General features: G+C 38.5%; 5 protein-coding genes and 1 pseudogene across 8 annotated transcripts in view; 2 read left to right on the top strand and 4 right to left on the bottom strand.

Moving 5' to 3' along the window:
* Positions 1-270: 270 nt before the first annotated feature.
* Positions 271-2,431, bottom strand: LOC148171470 (protein-lysine N-methyltransferase SMYD4-like). Its single transcript, XM_088040960.1, has 3 exons — positions 1,946-2,431; positions 1,002-1,894; positions 271-959 (listed from the first exon to the last, which is right to left on the bottom strand). The coding sequence occupies exons 1-3, from the start codon at positions 2,336-2,338 to the stop codon at positions 584-586; spliced, it is 1,662 nt and encodes a 553-aa protein (XP_087897086.1). The 5' UTR covers positions 2,339-2,431; the 3' UTR covers positions 271-583.
* A 149-nt stretch (positions 2,432-2,580) lies between these two features.
* On the bottom strand, positions 2,581-4,448 carry LOC148171469 (protein-lysine N-methyltransferase SMYD4-like). The gene is made up of 3 exons (XM_088041781.1): positions 3,971-4,448; positions 2,968-3,920; positions 2,581-2,917 (listed from the first exon to the last, which is right to left on the bottom strand). Exons 1-3 carry the CDS (start codon positions 4,361-4,363, stop codon positions 2,581-2,583), a joined length of 1,683 nt encoding a protein of 560 aa, XP_087897907.1. The 5' UTR covers positions 4,364-4,448.
* Positions 4,449-4,774: 326 nt separating this feature from the next.
* On the bottom strand, positions 4,775-5,950 carry LOC148171468 (polycomb group RING finger protein 3 pseudogene; annotated as a pseudogene). Of its 2 annotated transcripts, none has more exons than XR_015770459.1 (2): positions 5,838-5,950; positions 4,775-5,584 (listed from the first exon to the last, which is right to left on the bottom strand). The product of XR_015770459.1 is annotated as a polycomb group RING finger protein 3 pseudogene, transcript variant X2 (transcript). The 2 variants fall into 2 exon arrangements; XR_015770458.1 differs by lacking the exon at positions 5,838-5,950 and adding an exon at positions 5,640-5,821.
* A 138-nt stretch (positions 5,951-6,088) lies between these two features.
* On the top strand, positions 6,089-7,408 carry LOC148171467 (enoyl-[acyl-carrier-protein] reductase, mitochondrial). Its single transcript, XM_088041818.1, has one exon. The coding sequence runs from the start codon at positions 6,253-6,255 to the stop codon at positions 7,336-7,338; it is 1,086 nt and encodes a 361-aa protein (XP_087897944.1). The 5' UTR covers positions 6,089-6,252; the 3' UTR covers positions 7,339-7,408.
* Positions 7,409-8,539: 1,131 nt separating this feature from the next.
* LOC148171466 (uncharacterized) lies at positions 8,540-10,420 on the bottom strand. Its single transcript, XM_088041953.1, has 6 exons — positions 10,241-10,420; positions 10,087-10,197; positions 9,841-10,045; positions 9,551-9,794; positions 9,036-9,512; positions 8,540-8,924 (listed from the first exon to the last, which is right to left on the bottom strand). Exons 1-6 carry the CDS (start codon positions 10,418-10,420, stop codon positions 8,540-8,542), a joined length of 1,602 nt encoding a protein of 533 aa, XP_087898079.1.
* A 4,171-nt stretch (positions 10,421-14,591) lies between these two features.
* LOC148171465 (rho GTPase-activating protein 20-like) overlaps positions 14,592-21,253 on the top strand; it is a 37,927-nt gene continuing 31,265 nt past the window's right edge. For both annotated transcript variants that reach the window (XM_088040968.1, XM_088040967.1), the window contains exon 1: positions 14,592-14,792. The gene's annotated coding sequence lies outside the window, so the exon portion shown is untranslated. The remainder of the gene's footprint in view (positions 14,793-21,253) is intronic.

Here is a 21,253-nt window from a genome sequence, read left to right as displayed (position 1 = left end):
GAAGTTGGAAGAAAAAATACAGAGGCACCAACATAAGCGCTTGTGGCGCAAAACCTAGCAGCAAAATATAACTAAAAAGGCACCAAAATACCTTAGTGAAAATAAACAAAAATCGCCGTTTTTGTTGAACGCCTCTGTAAAAACTTAGTCAAAGCTATCCAGAAATGCTTTTACTACAAAACTGCAGCAAAAACTAATTATATGCAGCAAATCTCAGGTTGCATTAATTGGCGCGAAAAAAACTAAATTCAAAATTAAAACGACTTGAAATGCGACAGTAAAACACTTTATTGTAACTTCCAGTTAACAGGAAACATTTATATTACTATTAGCAAAAATATAACTCTTGTTTTTTTAAACAAACAACACTTAATGGATGTTTAGGAGTTAAGATAGATTATTATTTCGTAACGTTGCGAATAAGAAATGCATGCTTTATCAATGTTATAAAATCATGTAAATGTGCGTCTCTAAAACACTTAAAACTACATAATAAATGCGCTTTATATATAATACGTTTAAACAGTAAAATCTCACTATTTTCGCACCTCTAAGACCTACATTTCCGGCTCTCGACGTCCTTCTAAGGCACAAAAACCACATTATTCTCCAGCTTCTCGTCCAACTCGACCCTCTTATTCCCAAACACAACATAACAATGAACAATCAAATTCTTTAGAGCTAAAACATTTCCTTCCGGCTCCGAATCCTCGCACTCCTTCAGTGCAGGAATCAAATTGACCAAAAATTCCGCCGCTTTGGTAACATCAGAACCAATGACATTCTTAACAATATCTCCCAATTCCATAACATCAATGTTAAGAATTCCACAAATCTGCTGTAGATCTCCCAAACTCGCCGTCCAGTCCTCTTCACACGCCTTACATCCACAGCTCGGTAGCTTACGCACGAAGAGATACTGTTTGCGGTCAAACGTCGAAGACACGTCGTACCTAAGACTACAAGAGACTTATCGAGAACAACAAAATTTAGTTAGATACCCATATCTGTTGACGAAGCATTCTTCTCCGCTCTTGATGGAGTTCAGCGCTCTTAGTACCAGTTGATTTCCATGGTACGACTTCATAACGTTGGCGCAACAAGAATGTGCAAACGTGGAGAAGGAGGAGTAAGCACCGAGACCAAAACTGTTGGTACCATTATAACAATGATTGTACACATACTCGTAGATCTTTGCTGCGTTGATGCAGGTACTCTGGAGTTGCAGAAACATAACTTCTTTGAATTTATCAGCAGAGTCGGTGGCTGAGAAGATGGCGCTAAAGAAACTCGTGTAGTTCCACAAGAGCTCAAACATAAGACCAGTTAAAATAGCCTGATGGAACAAATCAAAGCGTGAGAATGTCGCGTTGATTTTCAAAAAATTGACTTGGATGCAAGTATCGGTTTCTCGTAACTGTAAGATTTCATTTTGGCTGTCTTTCGTTAACAGTGCCACTTTTAAAGCTAACAAGAGACTGCTATCAATGGCGAATTCGCAAAGAATTCTGTAACAGACTGTTAGCAGAATTGGACACTCGTACTTGTGGTAAGAACGAGCTTTCTCTTTACAAGTGCTACTACAAAACAATGCCACAGTGCAGTTGTTACAAGGAATGGGATTATAACAAAGATTTAAGCATTCATGGCAGTGTGTTAAACGATCTGAAGTCAACACGCTCGTAAAAGGGGCTTCCACTGAGATAATTTCCCCGATTTCGATGTCTCTCGTTGCGATAACATGCCCTGATTCGGTCTTAACGCAGTTTTCGTATTGAGGCACAGGTTCATAGTAATATCCCACCGACGGTTCCATCGCTTCGGCCTTCAATTTACGCTCAGTTAGAGTATCAATCAACTCTTTTGGGTAGTCTGACATGGCTCTTTCAATATCCTTAAACAATCAACAGGACAATTAAAAACATTAAAACATGCTGCCAATTACTTGTATGCATCTATCAGGCATTTTCAGCTCAAGAAAACACTCTGACCTGTTACCATATCCCAAAGCCAACACGCTGTCACTCTTTGCGGTTGAAACCATGCGGGTAAAGTCTTCCAAAGCCCCCCAGTAGTTCCCAGCCATCATTTTTCGTTTCCCACTGTCGGCGTGCTCCAACGCTCGATTATCGTCTTTGGTGTCTTTTATGAACTTTGCAAAAACTGTGGGGTATTTCTTAATATCCTTGTAGACAAAATTAACCTTGTCTAGGTTTGTTGACATTGCGTCGAACTCGCCCAAGTAAGTTAGGGGGTTAAATTCGGGATTGAGGGTGCTGATTGATTTGAATAACAATTTTGCGAGGTTGTTGAATTCGGTTCCTGCTTGCGATGCCATTGGTGTGAATTTTAGTAATTGGCACAGTTTCTTTTTCAATGGCACGATTTATTGACAAAAATATAACCTTACTTCTCTCCGTCAAATACTGTCATTTTTGAATTTGCCGAGCGCGCGCTTCTGACTCTATCGATAAAGCAGATTTGCAAATTTGAATTTCGAACAACAAAATTTCCAATATTTTTATTTTAACGCAGAATAGTAACTCTAAATCTTAACAACTATAATAACGTAAAAAAACACTACAACATTTTCTTGTTTCCAAAAATAACGTAGCAGTGTACAAGTAGCTTTTTTAGCGTCAAGGCATTTCCTTCCGGTTCGGATTTTTCGCACTTCTGGTACTCCTTAATGAGCAGAGGCAACAAATAATGAGCAATGTTAATATCAGTTCCAATAAAATTCCTCATAATGTCGCATAAACTCATTGAATTTATCCCCAAGTTCTTGCAGATTTCCTCAGTGTTGCCCAAGACAGGCTTCCAGTTGTCCAAACATGCTCTACATTTACACTCAGCGAATCCGTAGCTTTCGAAGAGCTGTTGTCGGACTGATTTTGCAAAAGCTTCGTATCGAATCCTAAAAAATCGAAAAAAAATCTTCGTAAGACGTTAATTAAAATTGTTTACCCGTAGCGATTGACAAAACACTGCTGTCCTCTTTTAATTGAATTGATGGCTCTAAGAACCATCGTACTGCCATGGAACGTCTTCATCACGTTGGCGCAACAGGAGTGAGCAAATAAAGAAAAAAAGGAGTAAACCCCCAATCCAAAATTCGTAGTTTCACTGTAGTTACAATTATGAGTGTACTCGTAGATTTTCACAGCGTTGTTGTTAGTAATCTGAAGATGTAAAAACATCAACTCCTTGAAAGTCCTCTTCGCGTCCTCTCCAAAACTGTTAAAATAGTTTGTCTGCCGCAAAAACAGCTCAAAGACAATTGCAGTTTGGATCGCATTGTGTAACTGATCTATAACTGAACACTTCATCGCTGATGCTTGAAGCCGCTGCACCTCTCTGTACCTATCAGAATGGTAACAATCATCATTATCCATTCCATTTGTATAAGCTCTGTAATAATCATCCAGTACGATGAGCGTAATCTTTAGAGCCAACATCAAAGTGTTGTTTTTTGCCAGCTCTGAAAGACTCGCAAGAACTGAGCATTCGTACTTGTGGTAAGTCGCGTACGCTTTAACTTTGCAGAAGTCGCTGCAGTAGAGAGCCACCGTGCAGTGGTCACAAGGAATCGTACTGTAACAAAGCTCTAAGCAGTAATAGCAGTGGGTTAATTTATCGCATGTTAAGACACAAGCGTAGGGTGGCTCGATGGAGATGATTTCTCCGATGCCGATGTCTTTTGTGGCCACTACGTGTCTTCCGAACTCCTCGTTCACTTTAATGCGGACGCAGTCATTGGCGCTTTGAATGGAAGGGTTTTCTTGAAAACTCGCGATTTCTGGGATAGGCTCGTAGTAGCCGCGTTGCAAAGATTTGCTCTTTTCTGCTTCTTTTTGAATCTCTAGAAGCTCGTCTTTGAGTTCTTCTTTCGAGTCAAACGCCAGAGCCCTTTCGGCGTCCTAAAGTAAGAGTTAGCACTGTTATGAGGGTGTACATATAGATTACCTACCTCTAAACACTTCTTCGGCATTTTCAACTTTAAGAAGCACACCGCTCTGTTCCCATATGCTAGAGCTAGAAGATCGCGACTTTCCGCCGTCGCGATGCATTTACTATACCCGTGAAGAGCAGTCATATATTTCCCACTGTCGAGGTCCTCAGTTGCTGTTTCTTCAAACGCAAGTGCCACGAAATCATCTTTACAGTGATTCGTGTACTTGACGAAAATATGGAAGAACTTGCTCACATCTTTGTGGACAAAAGTGACTTTCTTTGATTCCGTTTTCTTCGATGCGAAGCCTTCCAAGTAAGCTGCAGAGTCGAACTCGGGGTCGGAAGTGAGCAGACAATGAAATAAGAGTTTTGTTAGATCGTTAACGTCTATGGAGGTGTTAGCTGCCATGGGTGGTTTCTGGGTAGACGGTGGATGTTGAAGACTTGTTTTCGGGCTCAAGTTCGCATGCTTACTGGTTGAGCGTTTGCGAACTGAAGTTGTTTACTAACAATGTTTTGAAAGTGCAGGAATGAGAAAAATAGAGATTATATAGGTTTCATAAGGAGCGACGTCCTTTTGGCGCCAAGTGTTATTGATTTTCTCCTGTGAGCCAAAATCGCAGATTAGTTTACAACGAAGTCGTTTTAAAACGGAAATAACTAGAATTATGTAACTCAACTGAAGGGATAAAACTGAGATACTTAAAAGAAATGTAGAAAAAAATGATTGCTTTAACAAGCGTCAAGGGCGTAATGACGTCATCACTTTATCTGCCTAGTCAGAGACAGGAAATATATAAAAATGGGAAATAAAGAAAACTTTTCATTGAGACTAGATTTATTAATAATAATTGGTCAGTGAAAAACACATTAAGTCAAAAATCGGCTGCAATCACAAATACTTAAATTAGGTACAACAGCTAAACTTAAATCCCTGAGAAACATCAACAACAAGACTTTAAATAGTGAACTTTGGCTGACACTTCAGCACTAAAGGCACATCGTCAACGTTCCATTTAGTCAAATAAATATATTTAATAGTATCACCCATATCTAGAACATCACAGTTACATAAAATATCGATATTTTCCAACAAATGCAAGTTATTGAAAATCTTCCCGGCAATAAACTTCTTCAGATAAAAAACAGTAGTTCTTGTGGGGACCCTAACAAAAACATGTTTCAGTTGTACAGGATTCAACACTGTGTACTCCAAACACAAGTTAATCAATTCGTCTTTTTCTTCCTCCTCTGGCTCCGGTGATTTTTCTTCTTTTTCTTCATTCAAGATCTCACTGGGACAAGGCAACCCCCTTTGTCGATAAAACTCTTTTTCTCGCTCAATTTCGTCCTTCTGAAGTCCCGGAACTAACTTATACACAAGATCTTGCATAGTCCGATCGAAATTAATGTACTGGCGAGGATATGAATGATGGACAACTATGTTACAAGTGGGACAAGTTGTGTGCGCTTCGAAATGTTTAATAAGGCAACTTTTGCAGAACGTGTGGAGACACTCCGATATGGCAGTGGCGTCAATAAGGTACCCTTTACAAATATTGCATGTTATATGCGAGTTGAACGTTTTTAATTTGATTTTTCGTTCCATTGTTGCGAAACGTGACATAACCTACAAATGAGACGTCAAAGAATTTCGCTTTAATCGTGTTGTTACTTTTTATTACAGCCAAGGCTGGAATAAAAAGGTCTGGGTTGACGTATTATTGATTTTTTGTCAATTTATTACACTGTTTTCTCATCACGAGTTGTTTTTATAACCTAAAATTGTGTCAAAACGTCAAAAGTGACAAACCAAAATTGGGTCACACAAATTTGAAAGAGACAGTTAAAGGGAGAATAAATACAGATAATATGTGATGTACCTTGTTTCAAATCGTCTTTAAATAAATAAATACATAAATCTGAAATAAAAACTGCTCAAGTCAAATTTTAAAACTGCACAAACTTTGACGTCGGTATAACAGAAATCTACCCACAACTCAAAAAAATTGCTTATTCAAAGAAATGTGAATCCAATTCTTATCCATTACGTCTGCCTTTTAAATACTGACTAGAAATTATGGTCTCCTTAAGTCGCAAACTCGTAATTCTTGAGATATATTTTTAAAAACTATTACGAAGGTTGGTAACACAGGTTGGTAATTCAGGTCCCTACTGTGACGTTAGTTTGACATTTCATTTAAATCACAGAAATGCGATCATTTCTTGGTTCAAAGTTTATTTTTTCAAGCCCTGCGTGACCTCCTTCTTGCCACCAAACATTATAATAAAAGCGCAATGGCCACCATCTCCCAGAAACTTGCAAATATTTTTCGGGCCCAACTTAACCTCAAAGTACACCCCCGTTTTAGTAGCACTGGCTCTAAATTAGTGTACACAGAACATGGAGACCCCGTTAAAGTCGTTCATCGAGAAACTGATGAAGTTCCGGACCCTCAACCCGAAGAAGTGGTGGTAAAAATGTTGGCAGCTCCCGTAAACCCCGCTGATATAAACACCATTCAAGGGAAGTACCCAGTGCGCCCCCCTTTACCGGCAGTCGCTGGTAACGAAGGAGTGGGCGAAATTGTAAGTGTTGGTTCAGGCGTCGTTGATTTAGCAGTTGGAGACCGCGTTGTGCCCCTAGCTAGCGGAATGGGGACCTGGCGCACACATTGCGTCCTATCTAAAAGCAGCGTGCTGAAAATACCAAAGAAATTGGGGCTTGTGGAAGCGGCGACTCTCACAGTGAACCCATGTACAGCTTATCGCATGTTGCGCGATTTCGTGGACTTGAAACCAGGCGACACTGTCATTCAAAATGGGGCCAACTCGGCGTGCGGCCAAAACGTGATCCAAATTTGCCGAGCTTGGGGGATCCGAAGCGTCAACATCATCCGAGACAGAGCCGGAATCGACGACTTACGCAACTTTTTAAAAAATCTAGGGGCCACTTATGTGCTTACTGAAGAAGAACTCCGAAAAACGCAAATCTTCAAAAGTGGAGAAGTTGAAAAACCACTTTTGGCACTTAATTGCGTCGGTGGACAGAACGCCTTAGAAGTGTTAAGGCATTTGCAACGAGGGGGCTCCATGGTGACGTATGGAGGCATGTCGCGTGAACCCGTCACAGTACCAACATCCGCTCTTATTTTCAAAGACGTCAAAATTCGGGGCTTCTGGATGACGCAATGGTCAAAGGATAACTCTGATAATGTGGACAGATTTGAAATGTTTGAGGAACTTATTTCTATGATGACTAGTAACGAATTGCAAGGGCCGGCGTTTAAGATGGTCGGGTTCGACCAGTACAAAGAGGCGCTGATGAACACGATGACCATTAAGGGGATGATCGGGAAAAAGTACATTCTTGAGTTTAAGTAAATTATGTGTATATTAAGATTTGTTATTGTATATTATGTAACAAAAATTAAAACAGTTTAAAAAAAAATGTTTTTTTACTGTTGAAGGACCTGTAGCGCATCACGTAACTCAGAAAAAATTAAAGTCTCTATTTAGAGGAAAAAGCCAACTAAAAGAACCATAAAGAATCTAAAATTGCAAAATTTAAACATTAACAATATAAAAATTAAAAAAATAGGTTCTGCAACCAACAATACAAATGTACACTGTAAGTTATCAAAGCGTTGTCTCCATGATCAAATAAATATTTGCACAAGCAAAAAATGTATAAAAACGTTATCTAAATAAATAAATACATACATAAATAAAGTGTTTGATTTATTTTTTAAATTACCAAACACGAAACCGTTTAAAAACCAGTTATTATTATGTTTATTTTATTGATACAAGTAGGTCAACTATTTATGCATAAACTTTTAATTCAAGATTCTTCACTGATTTAGAAAAGGTCAAGGACGTGGATTTGTGAGACAAAGTGTATTTATTTCACGCCTTAAAAATCTAAATTTGCATGAACTTTTGTTCAACGTCTTCTGTTTTGATCGTAAATTCATTGGAAAGTGATTGATGAACTCCAAAAAGATTTTATTGGAGCTATAAAACCTCGTTTGAGCGCTTTTTTACACTTCCAAAAACCGAATTATTTAGGAACTGTTTTAATCGATCAGCACCTTCAACCGTTAATTTATTTGTTCATATTTTTTGTCCCGACACGCTTGTCACGCTGTTTTGCATAATACTAGCAACAAAGTAAGCAGCGAATTTTTACAAATCAAAAAACTAACGGTTCGATAATTTATTTGCGACGGACCCTCATTGGAAAGTCGCTCTTCAACGGTTAATTAAACAATTCATCTAAAGGAAAGGCAGTAAATCCGCGTAATTGCATTAAGAGAATGATCGTATGGTGACACTGCAATTTCTTTTTCATAATTGGAATATTTTCTGCTTTGCTCATTTTCTAATTCGCTCCCAATTCCAATAACGACAAAACTTCACATAAATTTTGTTAATAATGGGTTATCGCAAATAAGTGAAAGTTTGATTATAGGCAAAAAACGGTGATATGCAGGCCACAATTTGCCAAATTGTGAAAGTGCTTCACTGGACGGAGATTTATCACCAAATGTGCGTAACTGAATTCTGAAAAGGTAGAAAGTGTCTAGGCCGTCAAGAAGTTCTCCAACTTTTTCTTCGTTTCCTTTTCCCGAATCTCGAGCCGAATCTTCTCTAAATCCAAAATATTTAAAGCCACCAAATTTAAAGACCCCTCATTGATCCTCTTCTCCTTTTTCGAGGAAACCGAAGAAGTACTCGCATTGGAGTACCTTCTGTCGTACGACCGCAACTTGAACTGTTCTTGTTCGATCATAGTCTGCAATTTTCTAATACCAGAACTTTCATTATCAGGAACTCGCAACACGAAAAAACTATCAAGTCTCGATGTGCGTTTCGGTACTTTTGGCTCAGGTAAAGGCACCTTCCACTTCTGCATGCAAGCCAAACACTTCGTTTGCTTCAAATGAACTTTAATCTCTGACTGTTCCCTGGAAACAAATCAGCATTCATTACTTGTAATCGATGTAAAACCAACCTCAACCTTGCATACCGAATCGTACGTGTTTGTTTAAGTAATTGAGACAAGAATTTTAATTTACCTCGGGGAGCTCTCTGTGCTCTTTCTGCTGCGATCCTCACTCAGCTTCTTTTTCGTTTCGCCCACCGATTTTCTTCTGGAGGTAGAAGAACTCCTTCTAACCTTAGGAAGAAATAAATCTTCTTCTTCGTTAAAAACCCTCGAGAACCTGGGGATGTCTTCAATATTCTTCTGGATGAAGTTCGTTCCTTTGCGCCGAAACTTCCAGTCAGTTGGTATCTCCTTCGGGTCTTCTCTTTTCTTAACGCGCCGTAGTGTTGAATTCGAAATTTTGCTACTCTTTGAAGGTAGAGGAGTCTGTTCAATAACGCACAACTCTTTGGACTCGGTCTCCGTAATCCAGTCCTCGCGTTTGGGAAATTGGAGAACGTTAGCGCGGATGTGACTCACTAGTTCTTCTAACGCACCCCCAGGAGTTCGGATTGAAAGACGACTTGGTGTGCACTGCAGCGGTTGCGTGAGAATAAAAGAACTGCAACTACACCACCATTAAAGATCTCTGTTTTCTCCCCGTACCTATTGATCAAAGAGTGGTTTTTCAGCGTCGCAATAAACTCTTGAATATGCTGCTTTTTGAAGATCTTCTTCAAACTGCTGGTGTCTCTAGCTAAACTAATCAACTGTTGCACTTTATCTGGATTTGAGTGTTCCAGAGCCGAAAGCACAGTCATGATAATCTCAAGAATCTTCTCGTTGATGAGCAGACGCGCGGATAAACGCTTGTCCAGTAAACTCTTCTTTGAATCGTCTCTAGCAACATCTACCAGAGTGTTATTAACGTGGTGGTGGCAGAAAACCAACCGTACCAAGAACGTACGTCGGAAGATCTTCCAACGCCTCAACCGTGTTGTCTTTCGATCTTTCGATTAGTTGTTCTAAAGGTGATCCTCTCCTGCTTCGGGGCCGGTAAGGTGGAGTTAAATGTTCCGTTTCGTGCGTCGAAAGAAGATGAAGACATAGCAGCTTCTCTATGTCAACTTCACCACTCGTGAAGAGCAAAAAGTGCAAGCACTGGAAGAACTCAACGAAACGTGCTTGATGAACCAACTTACCTCAAAGTCGATTTCTGGGATTATCTCTCTGAGCTGCTCTCCTTTATGCTCGCCACTCCTCTTGAAGCAAAATCCTGGGAAATGCGTGTCGTACATTTTGACGTCGGACGCCTGTAAAATTGGGGAATTGCGACTTTATCTCGGTTAGGAGTACCTCAGCGGAATCCCTGAAGTTGCTCTTGGAGTACCGCGCTCTGAATCTCTTAATTTCATTATTGGCCATGCGGAGCTCGTTCTGTTTTTCCCGTTCTAAGCGGTTTAGTTTTGTGGACAATTGTGTGAACGCAGCGCGGTTTTTGATGTTCGCGTTGACCAATTCTTTGAGGGAGATCATGATGACAAATGTCAGATTATTTTGACACCGCCCTTGATGACTTCAAAGATGATAAACGTCGAAGGAAATTGCTACAACCGTGGCGAATCTGATTGAAATCTGCCGGATTTTTTTGAAAATAATTGTATTTAAATTTTTATGAGGTTAAAGGCAGTCGACACCCAGTAATTAGTGGCGGTTTTGTTAGTTTCATTCTTATGGGTAGCAAAGGATCGATTATGTTTTTTCTTGCTGAAGTTATTACAAAATCTATCAGAGATTACCATCGCTCGTGGTATCATGCTGCTCCTCAGGTAATAAAGGTGTAAAGCTCTGAGCTTCAAGGTAGTGAACTGTCGTCGAATAGTTTATAGGTAAGACGAAGAACAAAATTTGGTGAGATTATCTCAACATTTCTTGCAGATTTTAAATTATTTTTATTTCGAATGGTTTGGGATATAACTTCTGTTTTTAATAAGATAATATTTCTGATCGTGGGGAGACTGTGCGTTATCCTGTCTCTGTAAACTCGAATTTTGTGGTCGTTGAGATAAGGCGACGAAAAAATGTGACTTGTTTATTTGATCGTTTTATTGGTTTTGTTTTATGGTAATTATTTAACAATATGATGAGAAGATGCCGAGCCGGTTGTAGGTTTTTATCCGAGGCGTATGTTTGAGAAACTTGATATTTTACAGTTTTACAGCGAGATACCTCAACATTTCATGTTTCCGTTAAATTATACCATTATTATCTGTCATTTAAAATGCCTGGGAGAACTACTTACGTGATAACGTAATGGTAGATTATAACAGAGCATAAAAGCACCATAAAAATCACAAAATAATGTTATTTCTTTACAATGGAAATGATAAATGGCTAAATAATGCATGGAGTAGTGCGTTAATGAAAAAAATCGACCTTTCACAATTACCTCACCCTCCATAATGTACACCACGCTGAAATAAATAATAGCAACAATGACAAAAGTTCTGTTTCAATTAAAGCGAGCTTGGCGCGCCAATTAAAAACTAGTTTGTAAATTGGATCAGTTTCATTTAATGATTTAAAGATATTACCTCACGATAATGAAGCAGAAATAACTATCGATAGTTTTTAAATCTCCAGGGACAGGTGGATTTGTTACGAAATCTTCAATACTTGGTGCGAAGGTTGTTCCTCGCATCTCAACAAAGACAACAACATCGAAATCGCGAGCCTGAAAAAGACAACAAAATGTGAAAGGAAATTTCGCATTAGCTCATATTACAATACAACAGGTGTATTTTATTCAACGATTTATCTATTAATCATTTTCGGTTCATTTAAATACTTCTTTTTATCGAGACACATTCGACATTGATTTGTCGTAAAAATTTGATGTGTGGCCTTTGAAAATATTTTTTTATCGTCGTCGTAAAATTACTACAAAAGCTCGAAATGAGATTCGTTAACGAAAGGGTCGGAGCACATGCTGAGCGGTTTATTTATCATACAGTATGAGGATTCTTTACGAAATGACGACGGAGATGAAAAGAAGAAAAACAGATCGTCCATCATATTTAAAAAATATTTGGGCTTCTTACACCTGTTTGGGCAGACGTGGCTGGCTACCTGAAGAAGCGTGGCAGGGGCGAGGAGCCGAGGCTGATAATGGCTTTTGCTCCAGGTAAGAAAATAATTAGTTTTAGAAATATCTAACATATCCACCAATATTTATTATTATTAGTTCAAGTTCTACGGTAAGATTTTGGCTTTCATTGCACTATTTGGTTTATTTTAGCCTGATCAAATTTTGTCAACGCAGCTTATTTTTTAACCCAATTTGGAGACAATAAGATAAGATTAGAGCTGTACCAATTCCCGGACGATATGAAGATTTCAAAAACTCGTTTTATGGTAAGTCCATAAACCAAGTCGCAAGTGGAACACTGAGGGCAAGTGATAAGAAAAATAATAAACGATCAGGAAGGTCAGAATCCGCAATAAAAGTCAATAATAGATATTAACGACCAATTTCGGAAGCGTTCCATTTTCTCGCAGAAAATTTATGAAAAGAGATATAACTTTATGACTTCATTTCGCAGAAAAGTGACCGCGAAGGTTTCACAATGGTTTAATATTTTCTGTAAATAGCTCATTTCTTCGGAACAATGCTCCATACCGCACCCTTTTAACCAGTCCGTTAGACGATAATTAATATCTCGTGCTTTTCTTTACAGGATTACTTAACAAAAGTGTAACGCTAGTCGTCTTAAGAATGATGAACGATTCATAAGATCATAAAAAATAACTTGGAAATTAAAATGTGGTGCTTAAAAGATTTTTACAACGACTTTTCGATTCTTCATTTTTGATTTATTATTTGGGTTAAGGTGGTTTTATAGTTTTTTGTGTGTGGATGATTGACGGTCGCTTTGAGCTGCTTTTTGTCGAGAAGGGAAGTGGAAAAAACAACTGAAGCACAGCGATAGAGCGACAAAAAGCAACCACCCAGAACGGATGACGTTGGTGACAAGGGCGGCTCGTTCGGGGGGAATCGAGACAATCTCTCCATTTTATAATTCCAAGGAAAGGACCTTTCTTTTGTTATCGTCAAGTTATCACACAACCTTGTTGAAAGTTGGGGCACTGACTCTGCGTCCACATAAATTCAAGTGTCTCTTTTTTATCTTACATTATTGCGCCGCCACTGCGTCTGCCGATAATGCACATCCACTCGATTCAGATTAATTGATACAGCATCTGATTTATGATTATTTTGTTGCAGATATCGCCATTAAACCGGCATAAACTCAACTTTCTGTTTCATGAGAATTTTCCATGAATCATGTATTAATCCTATCGTGATTATCGCAATTACTCAAGACTTCTCTCTTGATAGATATAATTTTTCATCCATCACACGCCGTAAATCATCGTCTTTTATACGAATCCTGTATTATAACAAAATAGCGGTAACTGTAAACAAGTAGTGAGATAAAATAGCTACGTTTTTACAGATACGCTTGATTTGAAGTCGAAATTCACATTTATAACGATTTGATTAGATATGAGTCATTTAACATCCAGAGCTGTGCTGAATCACTCCAAACAAAAGGAAACAACAAAGGGACACAAAGTTGCCGAACATCACATTCTGGCATTATGGTTTTTGAGAGGACGAAATTCTAGGGCCAGAGGATAAAAAGGTGTTGACCAGGCGCCGGGATTTTGATGGAAGATCGCCAAAGAGGGTCGAAGGAATAAAAGATGTGGATTATATTACAAAAAGAACAAAGAAAAACTGTTTTACTGCTTTTATTTATTTTAGATTATCAGCTCCAATATCATTTTTAAACCACTGCTGGTAGATATTGGATTTCTTCACTTTAGATCATGCGATAAGAGATTGTATTTTTTTATCAAATTAATTGATTTTAGAGAACGGGTATTGGGTCTAGTTAAGTTAAAAAATTTTAAAATGCCGTAATCAGAGACTTCCAAATCAAATTCATTGCCAACAGTAATTGTATTTTTGCACAACCGTTCTAAACAGTAGAATTTCGAAAACACTTCAAAATCACAATTAACGGATCAGTAGATTGCATTGGTGATTAATAATTGTAGCTTGCGTAACCGCGTTAGAAAAAGAATGCAATTTTTGAAGTATTATTAGTAACAAATTTTGCGAAAAATAATTGCAATAATCCAACTTTAACCTACTTATCTCAAGGTGGAATTTTCAGAATGACAATAAAACTATGAATATTTTATCTTTCTCGTCATAAACAATGTCCTTTCAAATTTTTAATAATATTACTAATTTTCGAAAGTGAAATTCCCCGAATAATAAAGCCTAGGTCCTAGGACAGATCTCTGAGGCGCACCCATCCAATCTATAATTGATCAAAAATAACAGTTCCTGGAACTTAATGAAAATAAATCACTTTAATTCTCACTTCGTCCTTAATTAAAACAATCATAGAAACGCACAATCATTGATTAATGCCGCTTCCTCTAATCAATTAATTTCCGACAATCCATCAATTATTATTTATCGTTCTATGGTTCTATACTACAACAAACCTAAAACGCGCCGAAAAAAGCAGCCACAATCCGAATAGGCATAAATTAAGATCGACCGTTAACGAAACCACACGAGTGTATCGTAATGTTTTTGTTTCGCCTGCGCCAACTACCTGTTGAGCGGTCGGAAAAGATTTCAAAGTAGTCGTAGATCGAGTTGCCTGTGGACGCGTTGTTTCACATATCGTATCGTTTTTCAATTGTTTGTGAGTGCCAACTTGGATTTGTGACAGATTTTTGAAGTTTTGACAATAAAGCGGTGGCGTGCGTGGAAAAGAAGGTTTTGACTTAAGTGGATTTTTAAGCCGGATTTGGTGACCGCGAGGTAAACCTACTTTTGAGTTATTATAATTATACTTGTTTATAATCTTTCACGGTTAGATAGTCGGGTTTTAACCTCACTTTTGCCCGGGCGAAATTTGACATATTGACAATTACAAAATCGTGGCACGCTTGATTTGTTTCGGTAAACACAGGTTGGGTAAATACAGGCGTCCTGAAAAAAAACGCGCGTTCAAACAAACGGTCATTGGACTCGTATTCAAATTTGATCTCACATCAAATTGGTCATGATTTACAATTAAATGAACATCGGATACGTGGGTTTTTACAATTGTGATTCATGACGATGGCTGTACATGCTACTTTTGACATTTAGTGGATGGTAGCACTGGTTCGGTGTGGAAAAAGTTTTTTTCGTTGTTCCAACTGCATAGAATGACAGGTATACATGCTGTTTACGTGTAATTAATATGGAGGTGTTTTTTAACTACATAATAGAATGTATTGTTCTTCGGTTTCACAGAATTGTGTATTATTATCAATGCAGTAACTAATCAGGAAATGATTTATACCGCTCTTGCAAGAAATCAATTTATACGCACATTATAATTGCGGGTTTGAAATAAAGTCGTATTTTTGTACCACTTCTTGTATTTGTAATGATAACTACTCACTCACCGCTCTTGCGTCATAATATACCATGTAATTGTCAAGTGAGCGCTGCATTTTTACCTTGAATGACATAATTAATGATTAACCTCAAACTGTCACCAGGGCTACCAACACAATTCTAAATTCCAAAGTCCCGTTTTCAGTCCAAAGTGTCGTCGCTATCACAGTAGTAAAACACGAAATATGACTTTGTGGGGGCTCTATAGACTGTAACTGCCACAATAATAAATTATATTGTGTTAATGGAAAAAATTGATTCCACAGTTTGGGTGGCACTACTGACTTTAATTTCGCATAAAAGAGACACGTGCCATAACGTCTTATTTTATTGGTAGTGATGCCAACCTAACACATCCTGGTCCTGTTTTTCTGTTCTGATTATCAAGAAGCCGACTGGTAACTTAATTAAAGCAGACACTTTTTGGGTGGCACCACTGGTCAGTGTCGTCACGTGTGGAAGACGCGTTGCCAACTACATCATTACTTCCACGTGCCTCTAAAAACTGTCGTTTTTCTCGCGAACTTGACCTCTGTGGTTGTCATAAACGTCAAAACCTCCATGACGCCTGAGGTCCTAAAAAATTCTTGTCACGTGCTTCGTTTTCACGCACAACAAACTTGAACTCCAAACGACCACAATGAATCATAACTCAATCATTGCACAAGAGACACGAAGAGATTACGCTAATCCTGTACAAGAATGATTATCTAACGTTTTCTCCAAGAATGCCGTATGTGAGATAACCAGCATCCGAATGACTAAAAGCTGAGATTACTGAAATCGTGACTAAATCGATGTCATTGGGAGTTCTTTGAACTGAATCAAAATCAGAACGATAAATTGCAATGCGTGCAACGCACTTTGCACTTTGGACAAAGAGGGATTGCGAAAAAGTTCGTCTTGGTTGTTGTCTTCACCACTTTGTTGCCCATCCCACAAGCCGTGAAAAAATAGAAACCATTAAGACGGTTAGAACAATGGTTGAATTAAATTTGCAGATTGCTCCGCAGCTGTTGAATAATTTATTGTCATTTGAAATAAACTTAATAGTCTCCCACTCAGTCTGTTGTCTCCTGTAGTGGAACCGTTAGTACCCGTGGTTCCGTTTTCCAATTTCCGAATGACACATTGGAGGTTCTTTGGGGAAATTGTGGTGCAAGGTTTGCAGGTGTGGTTGCAACGCTTGGTTAAGCAGAATCCTGCAAAGGGTGGGGTAAAACAAAAACTCATGTTCTATAACTGTACAAATTAGCATAAATTAAAGCACACGCTGATTCTCTTCTTAATCTCGACATGCCATCTACTTCTGGTTTTGGATTTTCCTCCTCCTCGACTCTTCTTCACATACTCCATTCCTCTCACATTCCGTTCTGATTTTTCTGCGATGCAAATCAGTCCGGCCACGGCTCGTTATATCATAATAAAACAGCTCGACTTGAACATAATAACTTCCTCGATCCATTGTACATTTTCTATAAGAAGTAGCCGAGTTCGAACACCGCAAGTCTAGACGAACAACTGTTTTTGTTGTTACCGTGTTGGAGATCAGAATTTTACCTGGATTACATAACCGGAGTTTTACGGTAGAGCGCTCTTCTAAGATGCCTAAGACACGTCGAGATCGATTGGATTGGGATTTCTTGTGCTGCATTCTACAAGAAGCCTCTGTAACCGATATATTGAAATAGAAGAAGGAAATAATTAAAAGTGTGGAGGTTGTGGTCATTATAATCATTTGCATATGCACAAAAAGTACAGTGTGTTCGACAAAAAGAGGTCTTGGAATTACTACCTGCTTTTAATGGGGGGGATTTGAGGGGACAGGTGTGATGGGTGATAATAGGGGTAATGAAGGGGCTGCAGAAGATTTCGAGGACGATACAAAGGTTACAATATAACTTGTAATTTCGGGAGTTTTTATTTTTCAGTTTTTCAGTTTCGTGGGCTTTTGGAAATTATGATCATTTAGAATGCCTTTTTTAGTTGTTTTAACATGCTTTTGTAGGCGTCCTTCTAAGAACTGCATGTTCAGAATTGGTTTTGATGTTTCGGAAGCCGCAAGTCTTGAAAATTTAAGTTTTTGAGTAATTCTCAAATTTAAAATTTTGTAAAAGAAAAATCACAATCAATTTTCTTCGGATTCATCAAGCTTCAAAATTTCCAAAATTTGCGTTTCCGTATCTACAATTTTCAAATTTAGCTCTCTTAAAGAACGTTAAAAAAAGAGCAATTTCACCAAATCTTAAAATTATCGATGTAGAGACACCAGAATTATGGCACCTAACGTGAAACTATCAAACTTTTGGACAATTCTAAAAAAAATTCTAGAGTGTTTATTTGTTGTACATTCTTAAAATTTGGCAGTTTTTAGGAACAACTGAAGAGTAATAACAATAACGTCACCAAAATTCTTGGTTATCGACTGAAAGATGCCGGAATTATGACACCTTTCATAACACAGTCGAGTTTCTTCGCATTTATCAAGTTTCAAAATTTGGATAATTTGTGTTTTTGTATCTACAGTTTTCAATTTGCCACTCATAAAGAACCTTGAAAAAGGAGCTAACTTATCAAATCTCAAAATTATTCATTGAGAGATACCGAAGTTATGACACCTAGAGTAAAACTATCAAATTTTTAAACAATTCTCAAATAAAAAAAAATTGTAGGAGTATTAATTGGTATACATTTTTAAAAATTGGCATTCTCAAGGAACAAAAATTCACCAAAATTCATGGTTATCGACTGAGAGATACCGGAATTATGACACCCTTTATGATACAGTCGAGTTTCTTTGCACTCATCAAGTTTCAAAATTTGTTGAATTTGCTCTTCTGTATCTACAGTTTTCAAATTTGGCACTTTTTAAGAACGTTGAAAAAAAAGCAATCTCACTAAATCTCAAAATTATCGACTGAGAGACATCGGAGTTATAGCACCTAGAGTGAAACTATGAGACTTTTGGACAATTCTCAAATAAAAAAAAATGTAGGAGTATTTATTGGTGTAATTTTATCAAATGTGGCAGTCTCAACAAACAACTAAAGAATAATGACGTGACTAGAACTTATACTTATCGACTGAGAGATACCGGAATTTTGGCATTCTTCATGGCACAGTCGAGTTTCTTCGCTATCATTTCAAAATTTGTAGAATTTGCGTTTCTGTATCTACAGTTTTTAAAGTTACCACTCTTAAAGAACATTAAAAAAAGAGAAATCTCACCAAATTTCAAAATTATCGACTGAGAGACACCGAGTTATGGCACCTAGAATAACACTATCAAACTTTTGTACAATTCTCAAATAAAAAAAATCGTAGAAGGAATATTTATTGGTGTACATTGTTCAAATTTGGCAGTCTTAAAGAACAGCTAAAGAATAATGACGTGACCAAAATTCATAGTTATCGACTGAGAGATACCAAAATTACGGCACTTTCCATCACACAGTCGAGTTTTTTAAGCTTATTTAGCAGCTTCCTGTTACTTTTTACTGCCCGGAGAAAATTTCCCTTCGAAACGGATCTATCTACCAACAGGTTCTTCCTTGAAGTCTAGAAATTTGTCTTCTTCCCGCCTCGCAAACTCATGTGGATTTCCTGCTTTCCACCCAAGAGATATTCAAAAAAAGTACTTATCTGCCTTGAAAACTCCGCTTCCTTCCACGAAAGGACGTAAGAACCGCGAATGTGGCACGAGCTTACCGACCTGGAACCAAGCAAAAATTGAGTTTCCTCCACATGGAACCTTTTTCTTCTGTCAAAGACCTCTACTTGCATTTTTTCTTCTATTTTTGGCGTCTCGATTTACCTGCCTTCGCCATGGCTTTTTAATTAATAGCCAATTCGGTCTTTAATAACGAATCGTCGAAAACAGGTTGAGTGTGACCTTTCGAGTCCTCTTCGGAGGCGCTCCGGAGAATGCCAAGTGGTGATTCTTGCATGAAATCCGCGAAACGGTGACTCAGTTGAGTTAACACGGTGCAACTTTTCACGATAATAAAATTCTGTACCGGCCGACACCCACGACATGTGTGGGAGGAAAAGGCACCACCGCCAAATTTTTGAACGGTACCAATCGCGGATTTCTTCTAAATTCTGGTCAAGGTATTGAAGTAACTGTGCATCATATACCTAGATATAATTGTGTCGCTATAAATTCGCCATTGCCGTTACTCTGAAGAAGATTCGACGCCCACCTACGGAGCTGCAGAGGAATTTCATACATTTAGGATATTGCGATAATTAATACCGTGCGAGATAGCCTGTTTTGCCATATTTGGAAGCGTGCATACTTCATAAGCTATTTTTCTAATCTACATGCGAAATATTCGCGCCGTCACTTTGAATATGACTACAAACACGGTCTTGGGCGACGTAATTCTGATTTATAACGTGCGGTTGTTGAAAAAATCACCTAACATGGAACCTGTTTTTATTTTCTTTCGGATTTCGGATTTTTCTGCAGGTTGATAATACTTTTATGAGTGGTTACTTCGAGGAATTTCGTCTACTTCGAGTTTACTCACTGATAAAATTCTTCGAGGAGATGCCAAGGTTTATTTGAATGCCTGACTACTTGCTCATAGGCAGAAAACTTTACGGGCGTGTTAGCACTACGTTTTTAGAGCTTTTCGCTGGAGCACCTGCTGGGCAGACTCATAAAAGTTAAAGTGGTAAAATCACAAGTTTAGCTTAATCAACGGGGGAGGCTTCGCTTCTTCTTTCTCGGCTATAACAACGTGTTTTTCCCTGATTCCTGCGGAAGCCTCCAACTTTCACGATTTAAATCCAAAGCGGTTCTGGAAATAGTCAAACACGGCAATTTCGCTCCTAGAACGATTCCAGGAACACACATCTAGCTTACAATTATGTCATTTAGTCGTCCGTTCTCGTTTTGACGTCTCACACGCGATTTGGACTGCACTCCTTGCAAATCACTCGGAGATAGCAACGATGGATGAAGCGAGGTACCGCGTCATAGAATCGGTGGTAATGTGGAGCGGATGCCGACAAGCTAAACCTGCTCTTATGGAGAAATGCGACCCACGGAAATTCTTTATAGATCCATCACGAACAACTTGAAACGAGCTAATTGAAGATGGAGCTAACTAGAGTTCGACACGTCCAACGTGATTATTAACTGATTTGCACTCAAATTGAAAGTTACTTCTTATGAGCGTTTTGCCAGTCATGACGGAAGAAGACGCAAAAAAGGGAGCGATATGCTTGGGAGAGACGGCGCTTTTTGAGATCATTCAGGAAATTCAGAAGATTACTGGTATTATAGCCGCCATTATTTAATACCGTGGTATTTTCACTTTCCTCGGTTTGCTTGGTGTCGGAATGTTGCGAGAAGTGTGTTTACAGTAAATTAACTGTAGTTGGAAGACCTACTAGCGCGGTACCAATTCTGTGTCGTCAAAAACCTAATTTGAAAGCTCGATCTTGATGATTCAAAATTTCTCTCGCTTCTAGAAAATGAAACGTTGACACTCTCACTAAGATTTCTCTTGATTTTCCGTGTTTATGGTGAGCTTTTCCATCCCTTCGAAGTGGCCCAAGGACACGGAATCAAGGACAGCGGCGAAATCCGCCCCCGCCCCGCGCCGCCCCGGCAAACCCGAGCCATCACATTCTATTTTGAATAAATTTTATGAGCACACATGTTCTTCTCCTCGAGACCTGTTCAGCCGGCGGCGGAGCTGCCTCTGAATCAGGATGACCGGAGTTCCACAGCTAGCGAAGATATGACACGCAACTCCTCACTACATTCCATTGTTTAACAACGCTGAGATCGAAGAACCATTTTGCTTTGGTCCCATTCAAAA

This window comes from Gnatocerus cornutus, chromosome 7 (assembly GCF_029298725.1).
Source record: "Gnatocerus cornutus isolate USDA-ARS CGAHR chromosome 7, icGnaCorn1.1, whole genome shotgun sequence".
Classification (NCBI taxonomy): domain Eukaryota; kingdom Metazoa; phylum Arthropoda; class Insecta; order Coleoptera; family Tenebrionidae; genus Gnatocerus; species Gnatocerus cornutus.
This window is presented reverse-complemented; position numbering and strand designations above follow the sequence as displayed.

Coding starts and splice junctions, on each gene's coding strand:
- LOC148171467 (XM_088041818.1), top strand. CDS start 6,253: ATGGCCACCATCTCCCAGAAACTTGCAAATATTTTTCGGGCCCAACTT.
- LOC148171470 (XM_088040960.1), bottom strand. CDS start 2,338: ATGGCATCGCAAGCAGGAACCGAATTCAACAACCTCGCAAAATTGTTA. Junction 1,895..1,945: donor TGCCTGATAGATGCATACAA/GTAATTGGCAGC, acceptor TGATTGTTTAAG/GATATTGAAAGAGCCATGTC. Junction 960..1,001: donor TGCTTCGTCAACAGATATGG/GTATCTAACTAA, acceptor AGTCTCTTGTAG/TCTTAGGTACGACGTGTCTT.
- LOC148171469 (XM_088041781.1), bottom strand. CDS start 4,363: ATGGCAGCTAACACCTCCATAGACGTTAACGATCTAACAAAACTCTTA. Junction 3,921..3,970: donor TGCCGAAGAAGTGTTTAGAG/GTAGGTAATCTA, acceptor CTCTTACTTTAG/GACGCCGAAAGGGCTCTGGC. Junction 2,918..2,967: donor TGTTTTGTCAATCGCTACGG/GTAAACAATTTT, acceptor TCGATTTTTTAG/GATTCGATACGAAGCTTTTG.
- LOC148171466 (XM_088041953.1), bottom strand. CDS start 10,420: ATGATCTCCCTCAAAGAATTGGTCAACGCGAACATCAAAAACCGCGCT. Junction 10,046..10,086: donor TCCCAGAAATCGACTTTGAG/GTAAGTTGGTTC, acceptor GAGTTCTTCCAG/TGCTTGCACTTTTTGCTCTT. Junction 9,795..9,840: donor TCTTCCGACGTACGTTCTTG/GTACGGTTGGTT, acceptor ACACTCTGGTAG/ATGTTGCTAGAGACGATTCA.